Here is a 25,957-nt window from a genome sequence, read left to right on the forward strand (position 1 = left end):
TTTCATCAATAAATGGTAAAGGGAAATTATCCTTCCTTGTTTCTTTATTCAACTTCCGATAATCAATGCACATTCGCCACCCCGTCACTGTTCGTGTTGAAATTAGCTTATCTTCTTCATTCTTGATAACAGTCATTCCTCCTTTTTTTGGAACCACGTGGACTGGACTCACCCATGCACTATCTGAAATTGGATAAATAATCCCCGCATCAAGTAGTTTAATCACTTCCTTCTTTACTACCTCTTTTAAATTTGGATTTAGTCTCCTTTGATGCTCAATTGAGTTCTTGTACCCCTCTTCAAGTAAAATTCTATGCATACAGAGAGATGGACTAATCCCTTTTATATCTTCTATTGTATATCCAATGGCCTTTCTATGCAACCTTAACTCATCCAACAGTCTCTTTGTTTCAAACTCATTTAACTGAGCACTAATTATAACTGGATAAGTAGAATTCGGCCCAAGAAATTCATACTTAAGATTTGGGGGTAATGGTTTAAGTTCAAGTTGAAGTGGTACTATCTCTGGAAAAACTGGCTCTTGTTCTATCAACATAGTCTCCTCCTCAGCCAAGCTTTCTTCTAACAACTCTTCATTGTCTAAAGACAGATCTTCCTCCTTATGATCACCAAGACATACCCCCGTTTCTGTTGAAAATGCTTTTTCACCAAATGTTTTTGATAATGATGCACAACACCAAGGAAATAATGTTTGGAAATCACTTTGATTCAAGATAAGCCCTTTTTCAACATCATCCTTTCCTCCAATGATATCCATTGTCAAGAATGAACTATCTTGCTCTGCCCAATCATTGGAATTTTGCGTGATTCTGCCAACTATCTCAAAAGTTTCTTCTAGACTTTTTTTCAAAAATGATCCTCCAGATGCTAAATCCAGTTGATTCTTATTTGAGAAAGAAAGCCCAACATAAAACAAATGCATAATTAACCATTTCTCAATTCCATGATGTGGACATAACTGCAGAAGAGAAGAATATCTTTCCCAGGCTTGGTACAATTTTTCTCCATCCAATTGCTTAAAATTTAAAATTTGACTTCTCAAATAAGTAGTTTTCCTTGGAGGGAAATATTGGTCAAGGAATTTTTGCTCTAACTCATCCCATGTTCTGATACTTTGAGACTTTAGAGAGTTGTACCATCTTTTTGCAGCACCCTTCAGACTAAAAGGAAAAGCAAGCAGCTGAATAATATCAGATGAAACTTCTTCATATTTCAAAGTACAACAATATCTATAAAACTCCATCAAATGGGAATAAGGATTTTCAATCTCTAATCCTCCAAACTGAGTTTTCTGAACCATGGAAACAAAAGATGGTTTCAGTATAAAATTTCTTGCTTGTATGTTAGGGTAAACAATTGCTCCCATTTGTTTTGCAGACTTCGGAGCTCCATAATCTCCTAGTGACTTGCACACCATGTTTAGATATTCTTGTTCTTCGATTTGCCTTTGCAGAATTCTTCTTTTATGGAAAGTTCTATCAATCTCAGGGTCAAAAGGAAAGAATTCCCCTGCAAAGTTAGATCTTCGCATACACAAGAACAAGATTGCAGATAACAATTCGACACAAAAAGGAAAATAAAAGAATAAAAAATGCAGAATTGAGTTTGCACAAAAAAATTAACAAGAAGAGAAAGTCATACAAGAAAGTAAAAAAAAAAAACAGAAATCTAATGATTAGTTACAACTATGCAATATGAAAGGAAAACAAATGTTATGTTTAGTCTAACTCAATTGATAATTCCTAATGTTATAGCGCAGTTCCCCGGCAACGGCGCCAAAAACTTGTTACTCTCCGCAAGTGTACGGAAATGTCGCAAGTAATATAAAAGATTATAGTATCCACAGGGACTGGAATAAGCACTAGAAATGACTCAATGCGAATTAGCTAAACAACTATCCAATCGTTTCAAAAGCAAAGTAAAGGTAAACAAATCTAATATTAAAGATCAACAAACAAGAGTTTAGAGTTTTGGGTAATGATAAAGGAAGATTCTAGAAGTTTCGGTTTCTTTGTAAGATTTCTTGAATGTAAATGGTTCACCAATTCTTATCCCTCAATTGCCAAACATGTAGAAAGTTGTCGGTTCCCTCTTGCAATAGACAACCGGCTAAGGACTGAGAAATGTATCTAAATAGGATTAATTAGACATGAACCTATGTTGTCCTTACACAAAAGTGCACCTATTACTATGCCTTCCTCGGATATCAACGTAGAAGCCCACGACTCATTAATCTATCAAGATACAAGAAGCTAATCATAAAATCCATCCTACTCTCTTGAATATCCCTATTTCCTCTTCAAGATTATCTCTCAAACGTCCTTACACGGGCTTGCACCTGTCACGTGGATCCCTCGGATGATCGAGTGAGAGTTTATCTTTACAAAGTCCATAAGAAATCCAAACAATCAATCAAGAATGAGAATTAAGCACAAATCACCATCAATCATTCAAGATCTAATTGATACAAGCAAGATAATGTCATTGAAACAAGAAAATGGCAAATCCATAAGAGATTACATCAATCCATCATACAAATACTCCCTTAATCCTAGAATACAAGATCTACTCCATGAATCGAGGAAGAAAACCCGAAGAAATAGAGATTACAAGCATTCCTTGAATCCCCCAATCCAAGAAACCAAGAAAAAGGGGGAAAGAGAAAACTTATCTACGAAGAAGCCTTGTCTTCGGATCCAATACTCGCTCCGGAGTCGAAATCGTCGAGATCTCCCTTAGAATCGCCCAGAAATCCTCCCAAGAATGGGAGGAAACCACCAAATCTTGCTTTCTCCCAAAGGGGGAGAGATCCCCTTTCAATTCATGAAGAAGGGTTTAAATAGAGGAGGGAATCGGGCGCCACACGGCCCCGTGACACGGTCGTGTGAGATTCACACGGCCATGTCCAGTTCCCTCTCTGCCAAACCTGCACGGTTGTGTGACTCCACACGGCCAGAACCCTTCTGCTCTCTGGAAATGCTACACGGCCGTGTGGTGCACACGGCCACAGCCTGCTTGGTCTCTGGAAGTCTCACACGGCCGTGTAGATCCACACGGCCATGTAAGGCTTCTGCTCTGGTTGGCTTCAAATCTTGACACGGCCGTGCGAGGTCCACACGGCCATGTCATCTTCCTCCCACACGGCCCGAGCTCCATCCCAGTGCATGGCCGTGTGAGGTACACGGCCCGGTGCTTTCTCCCTTCGTTTCCTCCAATGCATGCCCAAAGATGTAGATTCTTCACCAAATCGACTCCTGTGTACAGAAAATGCACAAAAAGCAGATCTCCGAACCAAAAGAGTAAATATGCTAAAAGGAAAGCTGGGAGTATAAAAATGCATAGATCAAGCATGCTCAAAGTATGTAAATGTGCGTAAAAACATGCATAAAGGAGTATATAATCTACGCACATCAATTAACCGGTGTAGTATCACTTAACGACACCGTTTCATCAACGGTGTAAAACCGATGTAATATTGTATGTTAATAACACCAGTTTTGGCAGCGGTAAATGACCGATGTAATATTACTTTATAACACCAGTTTTACATCGGTGGAAAACCGATGTAATATGTATATTTTTTAACAGCACATATTTGATTTTAAAACCGACAATAACAAAAAAAAATACACAAATATTCACAAATTGTACAAATATTCATCATTCAATAATATCCATAAAATACATAAATATTCACAAATTATATAAATAATCTTCTTACAACAATATCCATAAAATACCCAAATATTCTTTTTACATCAAAAGCTAGCTAATAGATATCAAAATCAAAGTATAACATTCTGTTAACACATCAATGTACAACTGTCTCAAATGTAATCTAGCATGCATTCAACCCACTCGAACCACACTTCATCAATTTCAACTCTGGAGTACTTGAGATTTGTAAACTGTAAAAACACATAAATCCACCATATGTCAAATAACTAAAACAAATGTGTGCATGTATCAAATAAAATAGAATACTGAGTTTTTAAAGGCTGCTGTGGAAGATAACGAATATAACAGTGAAGGAAGCATAGAAGAACAAAGAAAATGTTCATAGTTAACAAGCAAATGAAGAGATATACTATTTATTGTACTACCTCTGATGCCATCTTCCAAATCTCATAAGCAAGAATGCAACTGTGCCCTTTGTATACACATGGCTAATAGACATAATACAATAAGGAGCAAAAGCTATAAAATTCACCATCACCACGCAATCAATGAAGCAGGCAAACACAAGGTGGGTTGATATGCAGTGAATAAAAAGGCAACTGTGCCCTTTTTTTGTGGCTTTCATCTTTCCCAGATAATTCCTTCAGTGATTTTTGCTACTCACTTGGTTTCTGTTTTTTCACATCTTTGTATTAGCGGAATGGATTAAGATTATAAAACCCTCTTACATTTCTTTTGCAGTTGGTTGATTTTGAGAGCTGGAAAATTATTTTCTCAGAATCTAAGAAAAGTGTTGGTTACTTCAGCAGAGTCTCTCTTCCAGAATATAATGTTCCTCGAGAGCAACAAGAAATGGAAATTCAAGCTAACATCTTTGCTTTTGGAGTAGTTTTACTGGAAATAATCAGTGGAAGACCTCCATATTGCAAGGAAAGAGGGTGTCTGATAAATTGGGTAAGATGCATATTTGAAAATATTTGATACTCAAAAACAGCATCAGCTTCTTGTAACAGATACTGAGGGCATAAACCCAAATTTTTTCTTATTTCCTACAAACTTCCGATAATCATTTGTTCCATGTAGTTTAGAAGCTTAATTCACAACAAGCCCTCTAATCAGTTCATACAATAGTCAGGGCAAGTTAAAGGTTGTATTACCTCTATTTAGCTACCTTATCACATCCCAACTGAGGAAACCATAGCCTCGCTGCAAATCACAAGTTTCTTTCAACATTACCTTCCCTTTGGAGAATCATTAGTTGGAAAAGACATAACATTGTTTGCCCTTTGGGTTCGCTAGTCTCAAGATATATCCTTCTTGATCCAACAGTTTGTGATTCATATTAGTAGATTCATGCTATATATCCACGGCTCATTGTTCTTCTATGTTATACAGGCCACAAAGTATCTTCAAAACCCACAAGAGATAAGTAAACTAGTAGACCCTGAACTGAAAAACACAAAGTCAGAAGACCTCGCGGTTTACAGTTAGCCATGTGCATGAAGATGGGGGTCTAAAAGTGTATATCTGGTTAAGTAGGGTCATACTTGATGGTAGATGTACAAAAAAAAATTGGTTCTCAAAATTCAGAAAATACACTTAAACAATAAAAAAAAAAAAAACTTAGTTTAGAGTCACAAAATGAACCTTTTGCTATGAAATAGGAGCCCAACATTTAAACAATCAAAATAAGGATTAGTATTGATTACCCATTTATCTTAATAGGTTAGGTTAAATTCGAGTATCAATCCTTTAATCCTAAGGTTACCATTTAAGATAGCTTATCCAGCCACTCTACTCACTGCATCTCCTAATCTTTATTTCCTTTCTTCTTAGGCAATCATTTAGTCTCCAACTAGTATATGGTTTGTAACAAAAGCATAGCATTCGGTTTGTATAAAAAAAATCATTGTAACAAAAGCATAGCATCCGGTTTGTATCAAAAAATCATAGCAAGCACGAGTTTGTAAATCACGAATAAGTATTGGCAACATAATAGGCAATGAATCAGCCAATATTGGAATTCAAGCAGGACAAATTGAACTTGAGATTAAGTATTGCATAAAGAAAGAATTGGATTTACCATATCCTTCCATAGAGATAATTTGTAAATCACCACCAAAATAGCGAGCATAGAGACGACTAATTGGAAGCCCATAACCATAACCAGCCATAATTACTCCATCTGAGCTTCCTTCATCGTTTTCCTCGAGTGGATTTTTAGCAGTGCTATAGAGATATGTGAAAATCTTTGGAAGACCACTTCTTGGTATGCCACCCCCTTCATCTGATATCTGAAATAATTGATAGCATATCAAGATCAGTATTCCAAAGCTAGAAAAACTAGATGATTGATATGTAACAAGAAATTCCTCGAACCATGAGTATTAACAAACAGAGAAATGCCATAAGATATAATTTAATGATATTAAGAAGAAGATAAATTACAAAAATTAGAAAATTTTTGCATTTATCCGGGTGTTATACTTGTATCAACAGCAGATGCTGATATACATGTTGGCAGTAAAAGATTTTCAACAGGCTCTGACGTATTCTTGTATGCATATAGTCAGATATAGACAAAGTGGAAGACTCTTGGATTTCACATAATCATTGTCTGGTTTAAAAATAACCAGTAGCAATGAGCCCCAAATTCATGAAATATTTGAGAATTTCCCTAACTTTCATTTGTAATAGTTTTCTGATAAATCTGATTAACCACTTTAAAGAGTGAGGAGTTAGTCCAATTATGTTCTTCAATGTATAATTGTTCTCTGTCTTGCAAATCTACATCTGGTGGTTCTGCAGTATCAACACTTTTCAAGAAATAAAAAATGCCTGCAAGACATCAGTAACTGTCAAGAATTCCCAAAGAAAATATAATTTAAATTCATATTTTTCATCTTCACTACATCTAGTTTCTATTTTCTAGAGTACCTAGTATTCTGTGTTAAATTCAAATTCTGCAACTTGCCAAGACAGCATGAATTTTTAACTAATCCTTTCTTATTCTTGAAGTATTGCAATCTTGCTTACCAAGCAGAATAACAGTAATTGAAGATTAAGTATTTATTGGTATCGTACCTTTATTGTAACATCTTCAATCCCATCAGCGACAATAATTCTAACAGGAGGGGCATTCTTATCAGAATTCATAAAACATTCTTGAACCGCACGCAGAGAGTTTTTTACCAACTCAAAGACCATAAGGTGCAAATGAGAAGGAACATACCTGGTCCACAGTAGCAAGTTGAAAGAAATAATCAGATAAGTCATAAATATACAATATCATCAAAAAATTATTTATACAGTAAGGATGTGAACCTCAAACAAAAAGAAAGTTATAATCATATTACTCTGAAACGAGAGGATTGGTTATACTAATTCCTCCTCCTCGCGCTCTCCCCTGCCTTGTGTCTCTTGGGGAAGCACGAGTTTGGGATGAGGATCATGGCCTTCGTGACCTTCTGCGGGCTGAGGACGGGGGACCTGAGGCTGATCGCTAGGACTGTGCTGCCGAAAATTTTCTTGGAGAACCTCCATCTGCATGCATGCGAGGTGCTGAAAGGGAGGCGAGCTGTTGTGCTCACCACCTTGCCGAGGCTCATGGTGGAGGGATTCTTGAAGGAGTACTTAGAGGTGGGGGAGGTGGTGGGGGCGGAGCTGCAGGTGGTGAAGGGCTGCTACTTCACGGGGGTCATCTCTTGGCCTGACAAACAGAGAGCTCTCAGGGACATGGTCAAGGCCGGTGCGGCCATTGTGAACCTCTCCAATGTCCACCACCACCAACTCTCGGCCAAGGTTGGACCTGCATTTCTTTCGATTCCACGTTAGTCGATCAAAGATATGAGTTAAAAGTGATTGTTTTATTTTTCAGGAAATTTATGTCGTGAGAGAGGAGGAATCAAGGAGTGAGAGCAGCAAAATGCCGAGAAACAAGTACCCGAAGCCACTTGTGTTCCATGACGGAAGACTGGCTTTTCTCCCGACGCCATGCGAGATGATGGCGTTCTTCATGTGGATACCCGTGGCAATCCCTTTGGCCGTGTTCAGGATCGCGATGGGGATCGTTTTCCCTTATAAAATATCCATCTTCATCGCCGCCGTCACCGGAATCCGATTCCGGAGGGCCGGAGATGGGAAAGCGAACGGGGAGAAGAAGGGGGTGGTGTACGTGTGCACGCACCGGACGCTGTTGGACCCGGTGATGCTGTGCTCGGCGCTGGAGAGGACGGTGCCGGCCGTGACGTACAGCCTGAGCCGGGTGTCGGAGGCGTTGGCGCCGATGCGGACTGTGCGGCTGACCCGGGACAGGGGACGAGACGCGGCGACGATGCGGCGGCTGCTGGCGGTGGAGGGGGGCCTGGCGGTGTGCCCGGAGGGGACGACGTGCCGGGAGCCGTACCTGCTGCGGTTCAGCCCGCTGTTCGCGGAGGTGGCGGAGGAGGTGGTACCGGTGGCTCTGGACGCGCGGGTGGGAATGCTGTACGCTACCAAGGCCTCCTCTTCTCAACCAAATGGAGGAGTTGGAGGAGATGCGGTGTGGTTGGACGGAGAAGCAAGTTCGTCGTGTCTTGATCCTGATCGGGAGAGGATCTAGGAAGGGGGGAAGAGGGAGATGAGGTTGAGAGAGATGGTCGGAGGTTTAGGTTTAGGCTGAGAGAGATGGTCGGATGGTCGGAGGTTTAGGTTATCGCGAGAGAGATGTCGTGCGGAGGAAGGGCGGGATAAAGATTTAGGTTTGGAGGGAATTCACAGTGTGCAGATTTTGGCTTGTGGGGAAAAATTAAAATATTATTTGGGTTCATTAACATCGGATTTTAAAAACCGATGTTAAAATCGGTGTCTATTAACCAAAAAAAGGGCGCTCATAGACATCGCCTAAAAAACCGATGTCTATGAGCTAAAATCTGCGCTCATAGACACCGGTTTTTAGAAAAACCGATGTAAAATACTCAAAGACATCGGTTTTAGCCTAAAACCGTTGTTGTTCACCTGATGTCTATGAGCGATTTTGTTGTAGTGATATAGCATGAAATAAGTATATGCAAGATGTTCTTTTGAAAACATATATATCCAAAATTCATATAGCATGAAATAAGTATATGCAAGATGTTCTTTTGAAAACATATATCATATAGGTACTTAAACATAAATCTCAACATGAGGGCCCGACATTGTACCACATACATGAATTGCGCGCATCCTAAATAAATCTGAGGTAACTAATCTCGAACCTACTAGGAACTAGGCCCGTTTCCTTGACCATCGACCTAGGGGCAACTTAGGAGCCCATCCCATGGACCATTCTTAGGGTCCGGTACAAGCCAATACAAAAGTAAAATAGCATATCATATTCTTGTCATATCATGAAACATAACATGTTCTTGTCATATCATGAAGCATATCATGTTCTTGTCATATCATGAAGAGTGCTCTTAGCCCCAACTTAAAGGGAAGCATCTCTTATGCATTTCATCATACATAATCTTTTCATAAGCATAACATGGTGACATAAAGTTCACATATAACATAGCATAACATAGAGAGTCATTATCATGCGTAGTTAGGGTTTTGAACTTCCCACAAATCCTAATTCACATCTTCGCCGAAACTTGCATGGACATGATCTTAAATTTTAAGCAACTTTAAAACATGAAAACCTTAACTAACATCATATAGTGGATCACATACCATAAGGAATCATAAGCAAGCATAGTTTAGGTTTTAAAACTTTCTCAAGTCCTTTTTATTCCTTCTTGGCCGAAACCCTAAGAGCATGGTTCTAGGTTTTTATCAACTTTAAAACATGAAAACCTTAACTAACATCATATAGTGGATCACATACCATAAGGAATCATAAGCAAGCATATTTTATGTTTTAAAACTTTCTCAATCCTTTTTATTCCTTCTTGGCCGAAACCCTAAGAGCATGGTTCTAGGTTTTTAGCAACTTTAAAACATGAAAACCTTAACTAACATCATATAGTGGATCACATACCATAAGGAATCATAAGCAAGCATAATTTAGGTTTTAAAACTTTCTCAAGTCCTTTTTATTCCTTCTTGGCCGAAACCCTAAGAGCATGGTTCTAGGTTTTTAGCAACTTTAAAACATGAAAACCTTAACTAACATCATATAGTGGATCACATGCCATAAGGAATCATAAGCAAGCATAGTTTAGGTTTTAAAACTTTCTCAAGTCCTTTTTATTCTTTCTTGGCCAAAACCCTAAGAGCATGGTTCTTAGTTTTTAGCAACTTTAAAACATGAAAACCTTAACTAACATCATATAGTGGATCACATACCATAAGGTATCATAAGCAAGCATAGTTTATGTTTTAAAACTTTCTCAATCCTTCTTGGCCGAAACCCTAAGGGCATGGTTCTAGGTTTTTAGAAACTTTAAAACATGAAAACCTTAACTAGCATAATATAGTGGATCACATACCATAAGGAATCATAAGCAAGCATAGTTTGGGTTTTAAAACTTTCTCAAATCCATTTTATTCCTTCTTGGCTGAAACCCTAGGGGCATGGTTCTAGGTTTTTAGCAACTTTAAAACATGAAAACCTCGAAAGCTACTTGTACTGCAGGTGAGGAGATACTTCCTCTCGCTTGGTCTATCACAAAAGAATACCCTTGTGGAGAGAAAAATAACAAGGAAGATCCTTCACTTCTCGGACTCCCCCTTGTATATTTTGTTTGTATGAAGACTTAGGCCTTGAGGACTCCTCCTTGTGAAGTCTTCCTAAGGATGAACCCTAGGCTGGTTTCCGAAAAAGAAGAAGAAGAAGAAGAAGGGGAAGAACTAGGTTCGGTGGAGGAAGAAGGAGGAGGAAGGAGAGAGGAGAAAGCAAAGTTTGCATTCCCTTGCCTCTTATTCTTTCTTACTCTAAATGAAAAGAGGAGGAAGAAAACAACTTGCTATCCTCTTGTTTCCTCACTTAATCACTTTCTCATTTATGCTTAGTGAAATAAGAGAAACCAAACTTTTCATTCTAAAGAGGAGAAAGGTGTCCCTTCCTCTTAACTACAATTCCCCCTTTCTTTCTAACAGCACTCCCCTGCTGGGGCTACCGGTTATCACATATCACATAATACTTGTCACTTGCTAAGAGGTTCAAGGTTAAAACCTTGGTCATGCCTCTTTTTGGTTCTATTTCTCTTTTTTAAAAAAAAAAAAAACCCACATAAAGCCCTTTCTAATCATGTAAAATATATATAAAATTTGCTAGAGACCCTAGGGGTGTTACACACGTGTCTGGTGTGTTTATACTGGAGGATACATGTTGATTGTACTTATGTTCTGTGTACGTGTTTGGTGGGATTATTGGAGATTTTTGGTTGATTATACATGTGTAGTTGTGTACATATGTTTGGTGGGATATGTGTGAGGTATTATGACGATTATATTCATGTTGTGGGGTACTTATGTGGATTTGGAGGTTGTATTGATGATGACGGTGTCTGTATCATGATTATATATATCATGTTCATCATTCATTTTATGCTGTCGACCATTGTCTCCCTTGTGTGAGAGAATCGTCAGTCGTTTTGGTTTAGCGCCGCACACTCGGTCACTCATGGGTAGTGGTAGCTGGAGCAGTTGCCGCTCATCCTGTCGTGCCACCCGGTGACGAGGTTTGTGAGATCCCGCGTTGTGAGCAGTTAGGGACCCTGATGCTATGTAGTTAGATAACTACTAGCAGACTATCCGCCTCGACCACTCTATAGTGGGATGGAGGGTAGTATAGTCGTCACAGACCCAAGCCTCTCGGCCATACAGGGGTCGTGGTGTCTAGAGAGGTGGCGGGGTGACCATGGAGCATGCATGCACATTTGCATATGATGCACGGTGCATCTGTGGAGTTATATTTGCATATATGCCTAGTAGATACTAGTTGCATGTGATTGTGATGTGTTGCACTTGTTTGAGATACGATTGTTGCATATGGATGCCATGTTGCATACATGTCATTTATTTTACATGTATATGTAGTCATATTTATATTGCACAGGTGTCACGAGTAGGTCTATTGCAGATCCGATGAGTTTACTGATCATTATACCATGTCTTGATTTTAGATTGGGTATGTATTTATCATTATGTCAGTAGTGGTTTGTGCAGTTTGTATGTCAGTTATGATTATGTCTAGTTATTCCATCAGATATGTTTAGATGCATTGATTATGATAGTATGATCATGTTCTCTATTTCCCTATTGAGACTGTATACCTTTGATCTCCATGTTTATTTATGGACCATGCATTGTTTTCTCTATTACCGGCTGAGTTACCTATATATACTCACCACCACATTTATACCTTTATGTTTTCAGGTAGCAGTTAGATGTTTGGTGTGTCGCTTGGAGTATCCTGTCTGCCGGGCCCTACGTCACATCCGGAGACCGCTTTGGGTTCGTTTTATGTTTTACTTGTATTTGGCATTTGTGTATTTGGTGTTGTTGTTGTATTTGTGTTGTTGTGGTTGCTATATAAAGCCTCGCCGACTAGTAGTGTGTTAATTTGTTTTATATGGGCTTTTCGTTATCGTTTTTTTGCTGTGTTAGTTTTTGGTACAGCCGAGTGGGTTGTTTAATGTATATATATAACTGCGTGGTTGTGTTTATTCTTGTTCCAGCCGAGTGGGCTGATTATTTAACTGCGTGGTTGTGTATATATTCTAGTCGTATGTGGCTGATGTATTTTGTTTGTATGTATGCTTCAAATTGTCACCGATACGGGGGAGATGTTGCCGGATTTTTGTCTAGCAGGGACTCCTCTGGGGGTGTGACACCACTGGCAAGGTATGCAAACATATGCATTGCATCAGAATCAAACCCTAATTTTCATCTTCTTCCAGATTGTTTTCCTTTCTTCTCGCGAGAGACTAACTGGAGCGTCGGAAGGCCTAGCCAGGGATTTCCACCCCGGTCTTAGGTCACTAACACTTTGTTCGTTGGTCTCATTGTGCGCAGGAAGAGGACCATCCATTGGATTGCTGAGTCTTCACCGATCCACGGAGGCACTTCGTCAGAGTTCATTTTTGTGAGGTATTCTTCGTAGATCCACTCTGGTTTTCTCAGGTCCATCTTTTTACATTTAAGCTCTTGTGAGGTCTGCTGTGGTTTTCTTGGATCCTTCCCTGTTCGTCGGCATCATGGTCATTATTCGTCATCGCTCATCGTCGCCCATCACTTCATCTCGCAAGCACTTAGACAGGATCATATGGGTTCCTCCTGGACTATCCATTACCTTGATAAATCCTATCGAGGCTATGATCTAGGGGGAGCCAATAGAAAGACCATCATTATCGATAAATTTGTTTGATGCTTGTTTTACTGCTTACATGCTTAGACTAGGCTAGATAAGGACCTAGGCGTGATTTACACTTGATTAGTTAGACCTAGGGGTTTTAAAAAGGAAATTAAATATCCAATTTCTTTGAAAGGCTTTGTCTGGAAGTGGTGGATGATCTCATACCCAAGAAGATCTAGTACCTCGCCACAACCTGGAAGTCAATCTTTGAAATGAATATTTAATTGACTGATTATAAACCTGAGTCTAATTCAAATGTAAATTAATCTTTAGATGATAACCAAAATCAAAGATAAAATTAACATCTCACAAAAACCTATAAGGTTCTCTGATTGATAATTTAGAAAAGGGTGAGATGGACTTAGGTAAAATTTAGAATTAATTAATCATTTAATAAATCTAATTTTAATAAATCATTTATTAAATCTTAATTAACAAATCTATAAATCTTAATTATTTAAAAAATCTAATTTAATAAAATCTTAATTATTTAATAAATCTAAGTTAATAAAATCTTAATTAATCATTTAATAAATCTAATTTAATAAAATCTTAATTAATCATTTAATAAATCTAATTTAATAAAATCTTAATTATTTAATAAATCTAATTTAATAAAATCTTAATTATTTAATAAATCTTAGTTAATAAAATATTAATTAATAATTTAATCTAATCTAATTTAATAAATTTAATCTTATCTAATTTAATAAATATAATTTAATAAAATTGATTTATTATGTCTAATCAATTCATAACTTTACTTAATAAATTCAATTAAACACAAAACCATCTCACAGTCACCCATAGGAATAACATGTTTGACAATCTAAACTGGGTGAGATGGAGTAGTAAGGAGCTAATTTCAATCAAACTATCTTTTAATCCGTCAAATTGAACCAAATCAAATACTTTATGTGTAGGAACATAAAGATTTGTATCAATGGATACTCCAGACACATGACTGGAGACAGATTAAAATTCACTAAGCTACAACAAAAGAACTTAGCGTCAGTTGCATTCGACAACGACGGAAAACTTAAGGTAATCGAAATAGATAATATCTAACTGAGTTCCGATTTTATTATTCGAAAAGTTCTGATACTTGATAAAAAAATTTTTAACTTACTTAGCATTAGTCAATTATGTGACTTTAGGTACTTAGTCACATTTTCAAAATCTAAATGTTTAATTAAAAATATTAAAAATCCTCAAATTTCACTTAAGGGAATTAGGAAACAAAATATTTATACAATTGATCTACCAACTTCCTCACTAAAGTGTCTCCTGACACAACAGGAGGAAACTAAGTTGTGGCACAGAAAACTGGGCCACACACATACCAGCCCCATTTAAAAAATGAGTCAAAATGGATAATCTGATAAATATAGTGATGGATATCAATGGAAAAATGAAAGACAATCTTAATGTAACAAAGGATATGCGACTCATTTGTAAAAGCCTCACTCTTGATGTCGATGAAAATAGCAGGGGATCAAAGCCAAAGGCAGTTCATACATTAAATAAGGATCAGCGACGTGTCCTATGTGAATGGTTGAAATCTTTGAAATTTCTAGATGGGTATGTCTCTAATCTTGGAAGATGTGTCGATGTGAAAGAATGCATGTTAATTGGTATAAAAAGTCATGATTGTCATATAATAATGCAAAGACTTATTCATATTGCTTTTAAGGAACTCTTACCATAATTTGTATAGGGAGCGATTATGGATTTAAGTATTTTCCTACATGATATTTACTCAATAGTTTTGAGACGTACACACATGGAGAATTTCGAGAAAGACATTCCAATCATTTTGTGCAATTCGAAAAGGATATTTCCACCCCTTTTTTTTTTATTCCATGGAACATTTTTTGGTTCACTTGCCATATGAGGCCAAAGTTGGAGGACCTGTCCATTTTCAGTGGATGTATCCATTTGAAAGGTAGAATTTCTTTTTTCTATACTTTGACTCTTTGAAATGCAAAAAAAATTACTAATCCTGGATTATATATTAATATTTAATATAATTTGTTATATTACCAACATATTCTTATAACATTTGAAGAAAAAAGTGAAAAATAAAGCACAAGTTGAAGCCTCTATTGTTGCATACATTGTGGAGGAAGTAACAACTTTTGCATCATATTATTTTAAACCTCATGTTCATAGCAAAAGGCGAAGAGCGGGCAGAAATGATGAAGGTCCTATTGATCCAAATGTCAACTCATTTTCAATTTTTAACTAACTTGGTCGACCAAGTGGATCAGGTAAACAAAGATACTTAACTAGTAAAGAATAGCGAGCAACCCAGACCTATATTTTACTAAATTATCCAGAAGTATCGTCATATTATGAGTAAGTATATATTTTTATTTTATTTTTTTAATGTTGTAAATTTTTTGTGTAATAATATGTTTTTATGAGTAGGATATTTCATAACTTATATTCTGAATTGTCGACACAAGAGTTTGATCGATTTTGCGAAGAAGAATTTGCTTCATGGTTCAAATCATATGTAAGTAAACAAACTATATATTTGGTTGATACATATGCATACTTTTAACAATTGGTATTTTGACCTTAGGCTCATGGTAATCAAGCTCACCTTGAGTAAGAATGGCTAATCCATCTATCATGGGGTCCAAAATCATTCGTACGCACTTGGCCAGCATATTTCATAAATGGATATAATTTTCATACTCAAGAATATGGAATGGAAAAGAATACCATGAATAGTGGGATGTGCGTATCGTCATCCAATGAAGGAGGTGCAAGCAATGATTTTTATGGTTTGTTGGATGAAATTATAGAAGGTGCATCCACATTATAATTTGGTTGAAATAAATCATAAGAGATTTTATAAGAGATATGAACCATTTGTGTTGGCACAACAAGTAATTCAAGTATTCTATTCTTCGTATCCTAGTTTGAAACGTGATAAGATTGATTGGTGGGTTGTTTGTAAAACCAAAGCAGGAAAAAAAAATGAGGCACATTGGGAAAACATTGCATATCAACAAGAGGAAGTTGCAAACACCTTTCAGACTGAGGAATATATTATTCCAACTTTTCGAGATCCCAGCGGTGTAGTTATAAACGTGAATACAAGTGAAATTGATGATGATGAGGAGGAGGATAATGACAATGAGGACTTTGATTTTTGATGATGGGTAAGTTTTGTTAGCTTATTTAAAGGAATTTGCCATTTTTTTTACATTTGTGGCACTAGTTTTTTTACAAGCACATTTATCTTTAATATGCAAATTTACTAAACTTATAGCTCACTGAGTTTTTTATATACTATCTCATTTATAATTTTATTTATTTTATCTGTTAATACATTGTATTTGTTACTACAGGTCATTAGAGGTGATATCTCATATTTTTTCCCTCTTATTCTATAAGCTTTACATAAAAATGGTAAGTTTTTAATGTTGGTTTTTATGCATCAAATTTGCAATTTACTTTATCCTATATTGGAATTTTCAGCATATATTTCAACGTGATGGATATAGACGGAGATTACAGGATCAGACAGATTCATCACCTGCCAGTGTACCTGTGCCACCCCCTGATCAGGTAGGATCATCTCATGTACCTTCTCCACTGGTTTCAAATTCGCTGCTGCTAGTACCATTGCCCGTGCAGTTCCCAGTCCCCACAGATCTTCCTTACTCTGCAAGAAACTCATTTGCTGAGTTTAGGAATGATAGAGCTTTTTTAGTTCCCATTGGAGATTCGTAAGTACTATAAAATATTTTATGATTTTATCTATCTTAATTATTTAACATCATTTGTTTGTAATTTAATGCAGATTTGAAAATCTTGTATAAGTTGTTCACAAAATTAATAGAATCGTGAATAACCATTGGGGAGGAGAATCGATGGCATATTCAAGCACTCCACCGGCCACAAAACAACTATGGTGGAGCGAGTTCAAGGTATATTTTCTTGAGTTTAATTCAAATTTAAAGTGAATATATAATAAATTATTTTTCTCTATTTTAGCGGCTAAATAATTGGGACCCGAATGATGAAATAGAGATCCTCAGAATATTTAAAAAGAAATGTGGCAATCACATCAAACATGTATTAAGTCACGCCAAGAATCAGGAAAAAAAACAAACTTCATCACCGAAGAAAATTGGGAGAGGATCTCTAACTTTTGGACAACAAAGTGTTGGTGCGGTTAGCACTAACGGTCTAACTCAGGTTTTGATGAATGACAAATCAGGTTAAGTTAGGTTTGGTGTTGTCTGAGACTTTTATCAAGTGTGCAGGAAAAGTCCAGCTAGGTCGACGGGCTGACCGGATAGCTGGCGAGAAGTCCAAGCGGGTCGACGGGCTGACCGGACGCTTGGCGAGAAGTCCAGCTAGGTCGACGGGCTGACCGGATAGCTGGCGAGAAGTCCAGCTAGGTCGACGGGCTGACCGGATAGCTGGCGAGAAGTCCAAGCGGGTCGACGGGCTGACCGGACGCTTGGCGAGAAGTCCAGACGGGTCGACGGGCTGACCGGACGTCTGGCAGGTAAGTGAGGTAAGTCACTGGAGGGGAGTGACTGTGAGGACGCGTTCCCGGGAAGGGGACATTAGGCGTCGATCCGACTTAGATCCATTTCGGATATCTAAGTCGAGATCGTGACTAGATTCCGGTCTCGGAAAGACGGAATCTAAGTCATACTTTTTCTCATCTATAAAACTGTGCTAACATTCTTTTGCTGCAGGGTACATTTGCCTCGGACTAACCTTTTCTTGCAGGAGAAGGACTTTCCGGAGAAGAGGGGTCCGGGCGCCCGGAGGGGATCCGGGCGCCCGGAGGTCCGGGCGCCCGGAAGGGATCCGGGCGCCCGGAAGGCAAATTTCATCCAGCCGAGTCGTCGCCACGTGGAGCATCATGGTTTGTGCAGCTACGTCACATTCCAGGCGCCCGGAAGGGATCCAGGCGCCAGGGACAGCATATAAAAGAAGCCTCAGGCAGAAGCTTCAGAATCAATCATCGACTGAGAACTTTCGACTGCTGGTCCCGCTGCTCTACGTTCCTGCGACGCTAACAAAGCTCCGACAAAGTGCTTCTTCGTTTTTGGTTAATTTTCTTGTCGGTATTACTTTGTTTCATTAAGCATTTCCTGTATTCATTTTGTAATTATTATCGAATTGCTAGTGATTGCCCAACGAAAGTGGTCAAGGACCACGGGCCTTCGAGTAGGAGTCGTCACAGGCTCCGAACGAAGCAAAAAATAACTGTGTCTACTTTACTTTTCCGCTGCGCTAATACTCTATATTTTCGAATCGATATTCACCCCCCCCTTTATCGAACCTATCGGTCTTACAAGTGGTATCAGAGCAGGTACCGCTCTGATTTGGTGCAACCACCAATCAGACAGGGGGTGAAATATTTTCTAACTCCAAACTGATATTATTATCGTTTTGGAAGATTTTTTTCGTTACACTTAGAGTTTCTATTTTTTTCGCACACTACTAATCCAAGACGAAGTCTTGGAATTTTTTCTAGTTAATTTAGTGTGTGCAGGATAAGATGTCTCAACAAGAAGGCTTCAGCACAGTTCGTCCTCCCCTATTCAACGGGGATGATTTTTCGTACTGGAAGAGAAGAATGGAGGTCTACATGAAGACAGACTACGACCAATGGATGAGCGTCACAAAGGCTTATAAAATTCCAGTAGACAACTCCGGGAAAATAATAGACCCTGAAGAATGGACAAATGATTTAAAGAAAAAGGCATCAATTGAAAACAAAGCCATCAACACTCTACACTGCGGACTAACACGAGAAGAACTGAACCGGGTCGGACCGCATGAAAACGCTAAGGAGCTCTGGGATAAACTGATCGAGCTGCACGAAGGAACAAGCGACGCGAAGGTAACAAAAAGAGATTTGCTGTTAAATAAAATTTTTAATATAAAAATGCAGGAAGGAGAAACGGCAAGTCAGCTCCACGCGAGGATCAAAGATATCCTCAACGGTCTCCACGCGATAGGACACCAAATGGAGAACCGAGACTTAATAAGGTACGCGTTAAATGCTTTTCCACGAAATAATTTGTGGGCATCAATTGTAGATGCCTACAAAATTTCAAAAAATTTATCTAAATTAAAATTGGATGAACTCTTTTGTGAATTAGAACTTCATGAGCAAACTAACGCCGGGGTCGAGAAAGGTGTAGCTTTAATTGCAGGTTCCTCTAAAGAAAAGAAAAACAAACCCGAATCTGAAGAAGACTCCGATCAAGACTCTGAAGACGAAGAACACCTGGTGAACCTGGTAAGGAAAATGTTCACCAGGAAAAAGAGAAACTTCAGCAAACAGGATCTTCAGAAGATCAGTTCGCCAGCCGACTCAAGAAATGTCACATGTTTTGGATGTAACAAAAAGGGGCACTACAAGAACGAATGCCCAAGATTGAAACTTGACAAAACAAAGTCAACAAAGAAGAAAGCCCTCAAAGCAACATGGGACGATTCCTCCTCAGACGAATCGGAGGGAGAAAGGCAAAAGCACCAAAGTCACCTCGCGCTGATGGCTCGCGAAGCTGAAACGGAAGACGAATCAGAGGAATCGGAAGACGGGTCCGAACCCGAATCGAGCCACGAGTCCGCACTCGTTTCCGAAGGTTCCGAAGAGGTATACCGAAACTTAAATCATAAATTCTTTAGAATTATCTCGTGTTTAAATAAAAAATTAGTTAATTTGGAAAATGAAAATAAATCGCTTCTTGAGGAAAATCAAAACCTCGAGGAACAATTAAAAAATTCGAATTCAACTCAAGACCGAACACTTGAGGAGGAGAATTTATCATTAAAAAGTGAAATTAATAAGTTAAAAGAATTGTTGGAAAAATTCACAACAAGATCTAAAAATTTAGATTTAATTCTAAATAACCAAAAGGCATGCTATAATAAAACCGGGCTTGGATATAAGTCAAAATCAAACAAAACCTTTAAATCATTATTAACCCAACACAAAGCAACTAAACAAGCTTGGGTCCCGAAAGCGTGCTTAACCACGCAAGTAGGACTTAATCAATTCTATATACCTAAAGATAAAATACATTATATAAACTTGAATAAATCAGATCAAAAACTAAAAAATAAATTTAACTTAAAATCAAAATTCAAAACTCAACAAAATTTAGACTATCACCAAGTTGATTATAACTATAAAAAGAATCGACACAAACCCAAAATCTAAATTAATGGCCAATAATTCAGGGGGAGGCTCCAGAATAGCTGGCACCTCCAAAACTAACATACCCGACAGGGTAACCCAAAACAAACTAATTAGGATTAGTTAAAAAGAGACCGAGGTTAACTTGACTCATGGTACTGGTGAAGTTTTTGGATGATAGTACGTTAGGGAAGCTTGGGCATCGCATGTCTAGAAAGATATGGCTTCGATCTGGTACATTTGGCCAAGTGGAACTGACCGAAGCTACCCTTAAACGAATCCTAACCAGTTAGACCAAGATTTAGTACTAAGTTCTGTGGATAGGACTATTCGGAAAACTTCGAAAGGTTGGTTACTTCTAATGATGTCCCTGTGACTCACCAAGCTTAGAAGTTTATCCGAAGAATGCCTATTTGTGGAAACCAAAACTAAATCTGAATCTAACACAAGTTAAACCAAAAGTCTGTAATCAAACCAATTTCATCTCACAAAATCATAAGATTCCCTGATTGATAATATAGATCGGGTGAGATGAATTAGGCTTATTTTAGTTCTTAAACTTAAAAATTAATTTCAAAAATTTTAATTTTAAAACTTAAAAATTATTTTCCAAATTCTTAAACTTAAAAATTAATTTCAAAAATTTTAATTTTAAAACTTAAAAATTATTTTCAAAATTCTTAAACTTAAAAATTAATTTCAAAAATTTTAATTTTAAAACTTAAAAATTATTTTCAAAATTCTTAAACTTAAAAATTTTAATTTTAAAACTTAAAAATTATTTTCAAATTCTTAAACTTAAAAATTATTTTCAAAATTCTTAAACTTAAAAATTATTTTCAAAATTTTAAACTTAAAAATTATTTTCAAAATTTTAAACTTAAAAATTAATTTCAAAAATTTTAATTTTAAAACTTAAAAATTATTTTCAAAATTTTAAACTTAAAAATTAATTTCAAAAATTTTAACTTTAAAACTTAAAAATTATTTTCAAAATTTTAAACTTAAAAATTAATTTCAAAAATTTTAATTTTAAAACTTAAAAATTATTTTCAAAATTTTTAAACTTAAAAATTAATTTCAAAAATTTTAATTTTAAAACTTAAAAATTATTTTCAAAATTCTTAAACTTAAAAATTAATTTTAATTTTAAAACTTAAAAATTATTTTCAAAATTCTTAAACTTAAAAATTAATTGCAAAATTTTAATTTTAAACTTAATTTCAAAAATTTTAATTTTAAACTTAAAAATTAATTTCAAAATTTTTAATTTTAAACTTAATTTCAAAAATTTTAATTTTAAACTTAATTTCAAAAATCTCAATTTTAATTTCAAAAATTAATTTTAATTTTAAACTTAAAAATCATTTTCAAAAATTTTAACTTAACTTAAGTAATGATTGATTAAAAAATTTGATAAACTAACATAAATCCTACTTGTTGTAGGAAACTAAGTGGATTTTGGACAGTGGTTGCTCCAAACATATGACTGGAGATCACACCAAGTTCACTCAATTAACCTACAAAAGCCTAGGAACAGTTGCCTTTGGTAACAACGGTAAACTCAAGGTAATTGGTATAGGTAATATTGAATTAAACATAGATTTCATAATTTCAAATGTTCTACTTGTTGAAAATTTTAAATACAATCTTCTGAGTATAAGTCAATTGTGTGACACTAGGTATAAGGTAAAATTTCTATCCACAGAATGTTTAATCAAACATCTAGATAATCCAACTATAAGCCTAAAAGGCTTTAGGAAAGACAATATCTATGCCATCAACTTAACCACTTCTTCAGTCAAGTGTTATTTAACACAAAAAGAAGAAACCTGGTTATGGCACAGAAGAATGTCACACACCCATTTCAGAAACATAAGTAAATTAAACGGTCTAGTTAGAGGCTTACCGAAATTACCTAACTTAGATTCAACAATATGTAATGCTTGTCAACAAGGCAAACAAACAAAATCTACCCACAAACCAATTAATGAATCCCAAACCAACTCAGTCCTAGAGCTTTTACACTTAGATTTATTTGACTCCCACGGGGTCAAATCAATAAATGGAAGTCTGTACTGTTTAGTTATAATAGACGACTATTCTAGGTTCACTTGGGTCAAATTCTTAAAACATAAAGATGAAACCTTTGAAATTTTTACGAATTTCTGCAAACAAATTGAAAATGAAAAAGGCATAAAAATTAAAAGAATCAGAAGTGATAATGGAGGAGAATTCAAAAATCATAATTTTGATAAATTTTGCCTTGAAAATGGCTACCATCATGAATTTTCTTGCCCTAAAACTCCTCAACAAAATGGAATTGTAGAAAGAAAAAATAGAACCTTACTTGAAGCATCTAGAACTATGCTAAATGAATACAACTTACCTAAATATTTTTGGGCAGAAGCTGTGAGCACAGCATGCTATGTACAAAACCGAATAACACTAAACAAAAACCACAATAAAACATTTTTTGAAATATTTTACAACAAGCGACCTAATATAAAATACTTTAGGGTATTTGGTTGCCCAGCCTTCATCCTAAATACTAGAGAACACTTAGGCAAATTCACTTCCAAAATAGAAAATGGAATTTTTCTAGGTTACTCTCTAAATAGCAGGGGCTACAGAATTTATAATAAAGTCACTTTAAGAATTGAAGAAACCACCAATGTAAAATTCAAAGAATCCAATCAAAACCTAGAACAAGCCCAACTACAACCAGTTGACTCTGTTCACGAACATATCAATTCCGAGGGAACAAACCAAACCCAAATTCATGAAGAAGAAGAACAACTACAAGAAAGTCAACCGCCTAGAACCATAAGAGTCAACCCAAACCATCCTACCAATCAAATAATTGGTGACCCAGACCTGAGGGTTCAAACTAGGTCATCTTTCAGAAACCTAAGTCAAATCTCGTTAATCTCAAATATTGAACCCAAAACTGTAGCTGAATCTCTACTTGACCCAGACTGGATCATAGCTATGCAAGAAGAATTAGCTCAATTTGAGCGCAATGAAGTTTGGGACCTAGTACCTCCACCTACCGATAAGAAAATAATAGAAACCAAATGGGTATTTCGAAACAAATTAAGTGAAACTGGAGAAATTACTAGGAATAAGGCCAGGTTAGTTGCCAAAGGGTTCAGTCAAGTTGAAGGTCTTGACTACGATGAAACTTATGCCCCGGTAGCTAGACTAGAGTCCATTAGAATGTTACTAAGCTATGCAACCAATAAAGGATTCAAACTATACCAAATGGATGTCAAGTCTGCCTTTCTTAATGGATTGATAAAAGAAGAAGTATATGTAGGTCAGCCGCCAGGTTATGAAAGCCTAGAACACCCTGATTATGTCTACAAATTAAAAAAGGCATTATACGGACTTAAACAGGCACCTAGGGCATGGTATGAAAGACTAACCTCTTACTTAACTTCTAAAGGGTTCAATCAAGGTCAAATTGACCCAACACTATTTGTGAAATCAATAAAAGAAGATATTTTTATAGCTCAAATTTATGTAGATGATATCATCTTTGGTTCAACCAATTCAGAATTTTTAGACGAATTTACAAACCTAATGGAACACGAATTCGAAATGAGTCTGGTAGGAAAATTAACTTATTTTCTAGGGTTACAAGTCAAACAAACAAATGAAGGAAATTATATTTATCAACAAAAATATACTAAGGACTTACTTAGAAAATTTGGAATGGAAAATACTAAAGAAATAAAAACACCTATGGCCGTAAACACAATCCTAGATGAGGATCCTAATGGAAAATCAGTAGACTTAAAACATTATCGGAGCGCGATAGGTAGTCTACTTTACTTAACTGCAAGCAGACCTGACATTTTATTTGCGGTTAGTATGTGTGCTCGATACCAAACCTGTGCTAAAGAATCTCATTTGACTTAAGTCAAAAGAATCTTTAGATACCTAAAGGGAACCACAAATGTAGGTATTTGGTATCCTAGGACCAACAACTTTGAATTAATAGGATATTCTGATTCAGATTATGCTGGATGCAAATTAGACCGCAAAAGCACAAGTGGTGGATGCCAACTACTTGGTCCATCCCTTGTCAGCTAGTTTAGTAGAAAGTAACACTGTGTTGCACTATCTACAACTGAGTCAGAATACATAGCTATAGGCGAGTGTGTTGCACAAATATTATGGATGATGCATACTCTAAAAGATTTCAACTTAAATATCACAAATGTAAAAGTATTAATTGATAATATAAGTTCGATTAACTTAACCAAGAATCCTGTGCATCATTCAAGAACCAAACATATTGAAGTTAGGCATCACTTCATCAGGGATCATGTTACTAAAGGTGATATTGAACTCAAGTACATTGAGTCTAAATCAAATTTAGCTGACATTTTTACAAAACCACTCCCTGAAAGTGAATTTAGCAACTTACGACGACAATTAGGGATGTGCTCAATAGACTAGGAAATTTCAAAAATCCTTTCAAAAAATGATTTTATCAACTTATAGGCTAAACTCGTGTGCTTTCAAAATCTCCATTTTTTAGACTTTCAAAAATAGTTTTGGCCTTAAACTAGGTTTACATCCTTAGAAAGCATGTACCCATAGGTTGAGTTCTTGAGCATCTCACCAACACCCTAGGATTACCTTGCTTGTGTTTGACAAACATAGAAAGGGGTGAGATGCATAGGCCATCTGTCTGGACTTAAGATGCTTATTTCAGTGCATCAGTATAAGTCTGGACGTTAAATACAAATCAAATATTAATCAGATTAAAAGTTCATCAGTCAAGTCAAACACTGACTGATTACAATTAACTTAATCTGACTAACCTAGTGAAAACTACTGTCTTCTGATAGTTAGTTAGTACCTAATTGGTTAGACAGCTGGTTGAAGATAGGTATCAAATTCAGGGGGAGAAATATAACTATTTAGTTTTACAAATTAAGTTTTAACCTTAATTTTGAAAATCAAAGTTTAATAATCTGTTTAAAATTGTGAAAATTTTAAACTCACAAAATTTGTTTAACCTTTCAAGTATTTTAAACCATGATTTTGAATCTAATATTTTTTAAACTTTGAAAATTTTGATTTTGAAAAACATATTTTAATACACCCTTGAAAACTAAAAGTAAAGATTTAAACTTAATCTTACTTAATTTGAAAGATAAATTGAGCTTTCTCAATATTAGTTTCCTTGATTTTGAAAATTGAATCTTAAACACCTAGTGTTGAAAAATAAATTTCAATTAGTTTTGAAAAATAGACCTTTCAAACTTAGTTTTGGAATTTCGGTTTTGAAAACTTATGTTTAAGTAGCATTTCAAAGTTAATCTGATCTCTTCTTGGATTTAAAAACTAAGTTATTTTTCAAAGTCTTATTGTTTTCAGTAATTCTCACTATGTTTGTTTACCCTCGGTTTTTGATGTATGCCAAAGGGGGAGGGTTAGGTTGGTTAAGTTAGAGCAACTTAATGCAAACTTAAAAACTAACTTAAACCTTAAAAATCATGCTTGATTCTTGCACTTAAAAACTAACTTAAACCTTGCATATTTTTTTCACTAACTTAACCAGGTTGTCATTCCATCAAAAAGGGGGAGATTGTTGGTGCGGTTAGCACTAACGGTCTAACTCAGGTTTTGATGAATGACAAATCAGGTTAAGTTAGGTTTGGTGTTGTCTGAGACTTTTATCAAGTGTGCAGGAAAAGTCCAGCTAGGTCGACGGGCTGACCGGATAGCTG

At 36.2% G+C, this 25,957-nt stretch overlaps 2 protein-coding genes across 2 annotated transcripts; one reads left to right on the plus strand and one right to left on the minus strand.

Annotated features, from left to right (window-relative positions):
• Positions 1-5,723: 5,723 nt before the first annotated feature.
• LOC122011073 (pyruvate dehydrogenase (acetyl-transferring) kinase, mitochondrial-like) lies at positions 5,724-6,949 on the minus strand. Its single transcript, XM_042567509.1, has 2 exons — positions 6,784-6,949; positions 5,724-5,993 (listed from the first exon to the last, which is right to left on the minus strand). The coding sequence occupies exons 1-2, from the start codon at positions 6,904-6,906 to the stop codon at positions 5,724-5,726; spliced, it is 393 nt and encodes a 130-aa protein (XP_042423443.1). The 5' UTR covers positions 6,907-6,949.
• Positions 6,950-7,140: 191 nt separating this feature from the next.
• LOC122011074 (glycerol-3-phosphate acyltransferase 1-like) lies at positions 7,141-16,768 on the plus strand. The gene is made up of 5 exons (XM_042567510.1): positions 7,141-7,500; positions 7,577-8,258; positions 15,452-15,539; positions 16,384-16,444; positions 16,514-16,768. The coding sequence occupies exons 1-5, from the start codon at positions 7,141-7,143 to the stop codon at positions 16,766-16,768; spliced, it is 1,446 nt and encodes a 481-aa protein (XP_042423444.1).
• Positions 16,769-25,957: the final 9,189 nt, after the last annotated feature.

The sequence above is a fragment of the Zingiber officinale genome, chromosome 8A (assembly GCF_018446385.1).
Source record: "Zingiber officinale cultivar Zhangliang chromosome 8A, Zo_v1.1, whole genome shotgun sequence".
NCBI lineage: Eukaryota > Viridiplantae > Streptophyta > Magnoliopsida > Zingiberales > Zingiberaceae > Zingiber > Zingiber officinale.

Excerpts from the sequence above, each read along its gene's own strand:
- LOC122011074 (XM_042567510.1), top strand. The coding sequence starts at position 7,141 with ATGAGGATCATGGCCTTCGTGACCTTCTGCGGGCTGAGGACGGGGGAC. Across the intron at positions 7,501-7,576 it reads ACCACCAACTCTCGGCCAAG|GAAATTTATGTCGTGAGAGA; the intron begins GTTGGACCTGCA and ends TTTATTTTTCAG. Across the intron at positions 8,259-15,451 it reads GGTGTGGTTGGACGGAGAAG|GATATTTCATAACTTATATT; the intron begins CAAGTTCGTCGT and ends TTTTATGAGTAG.
- LOC122011073 (XM_042567509.1), bottom strand. The coding sequence starts at position 6,906 with ATGGTCTTTGAGTTGGTAAAAAACTCTCTGCGTGCGGTTCAAGAATGT. Across the intron at positions 5,994-6,783 it reads TTGAAGATGTTACAATAAAG|ATATCAGATGAAGGGGGTGG; the intron begins GTACGATACCAA and ends CAATTATTTCAG.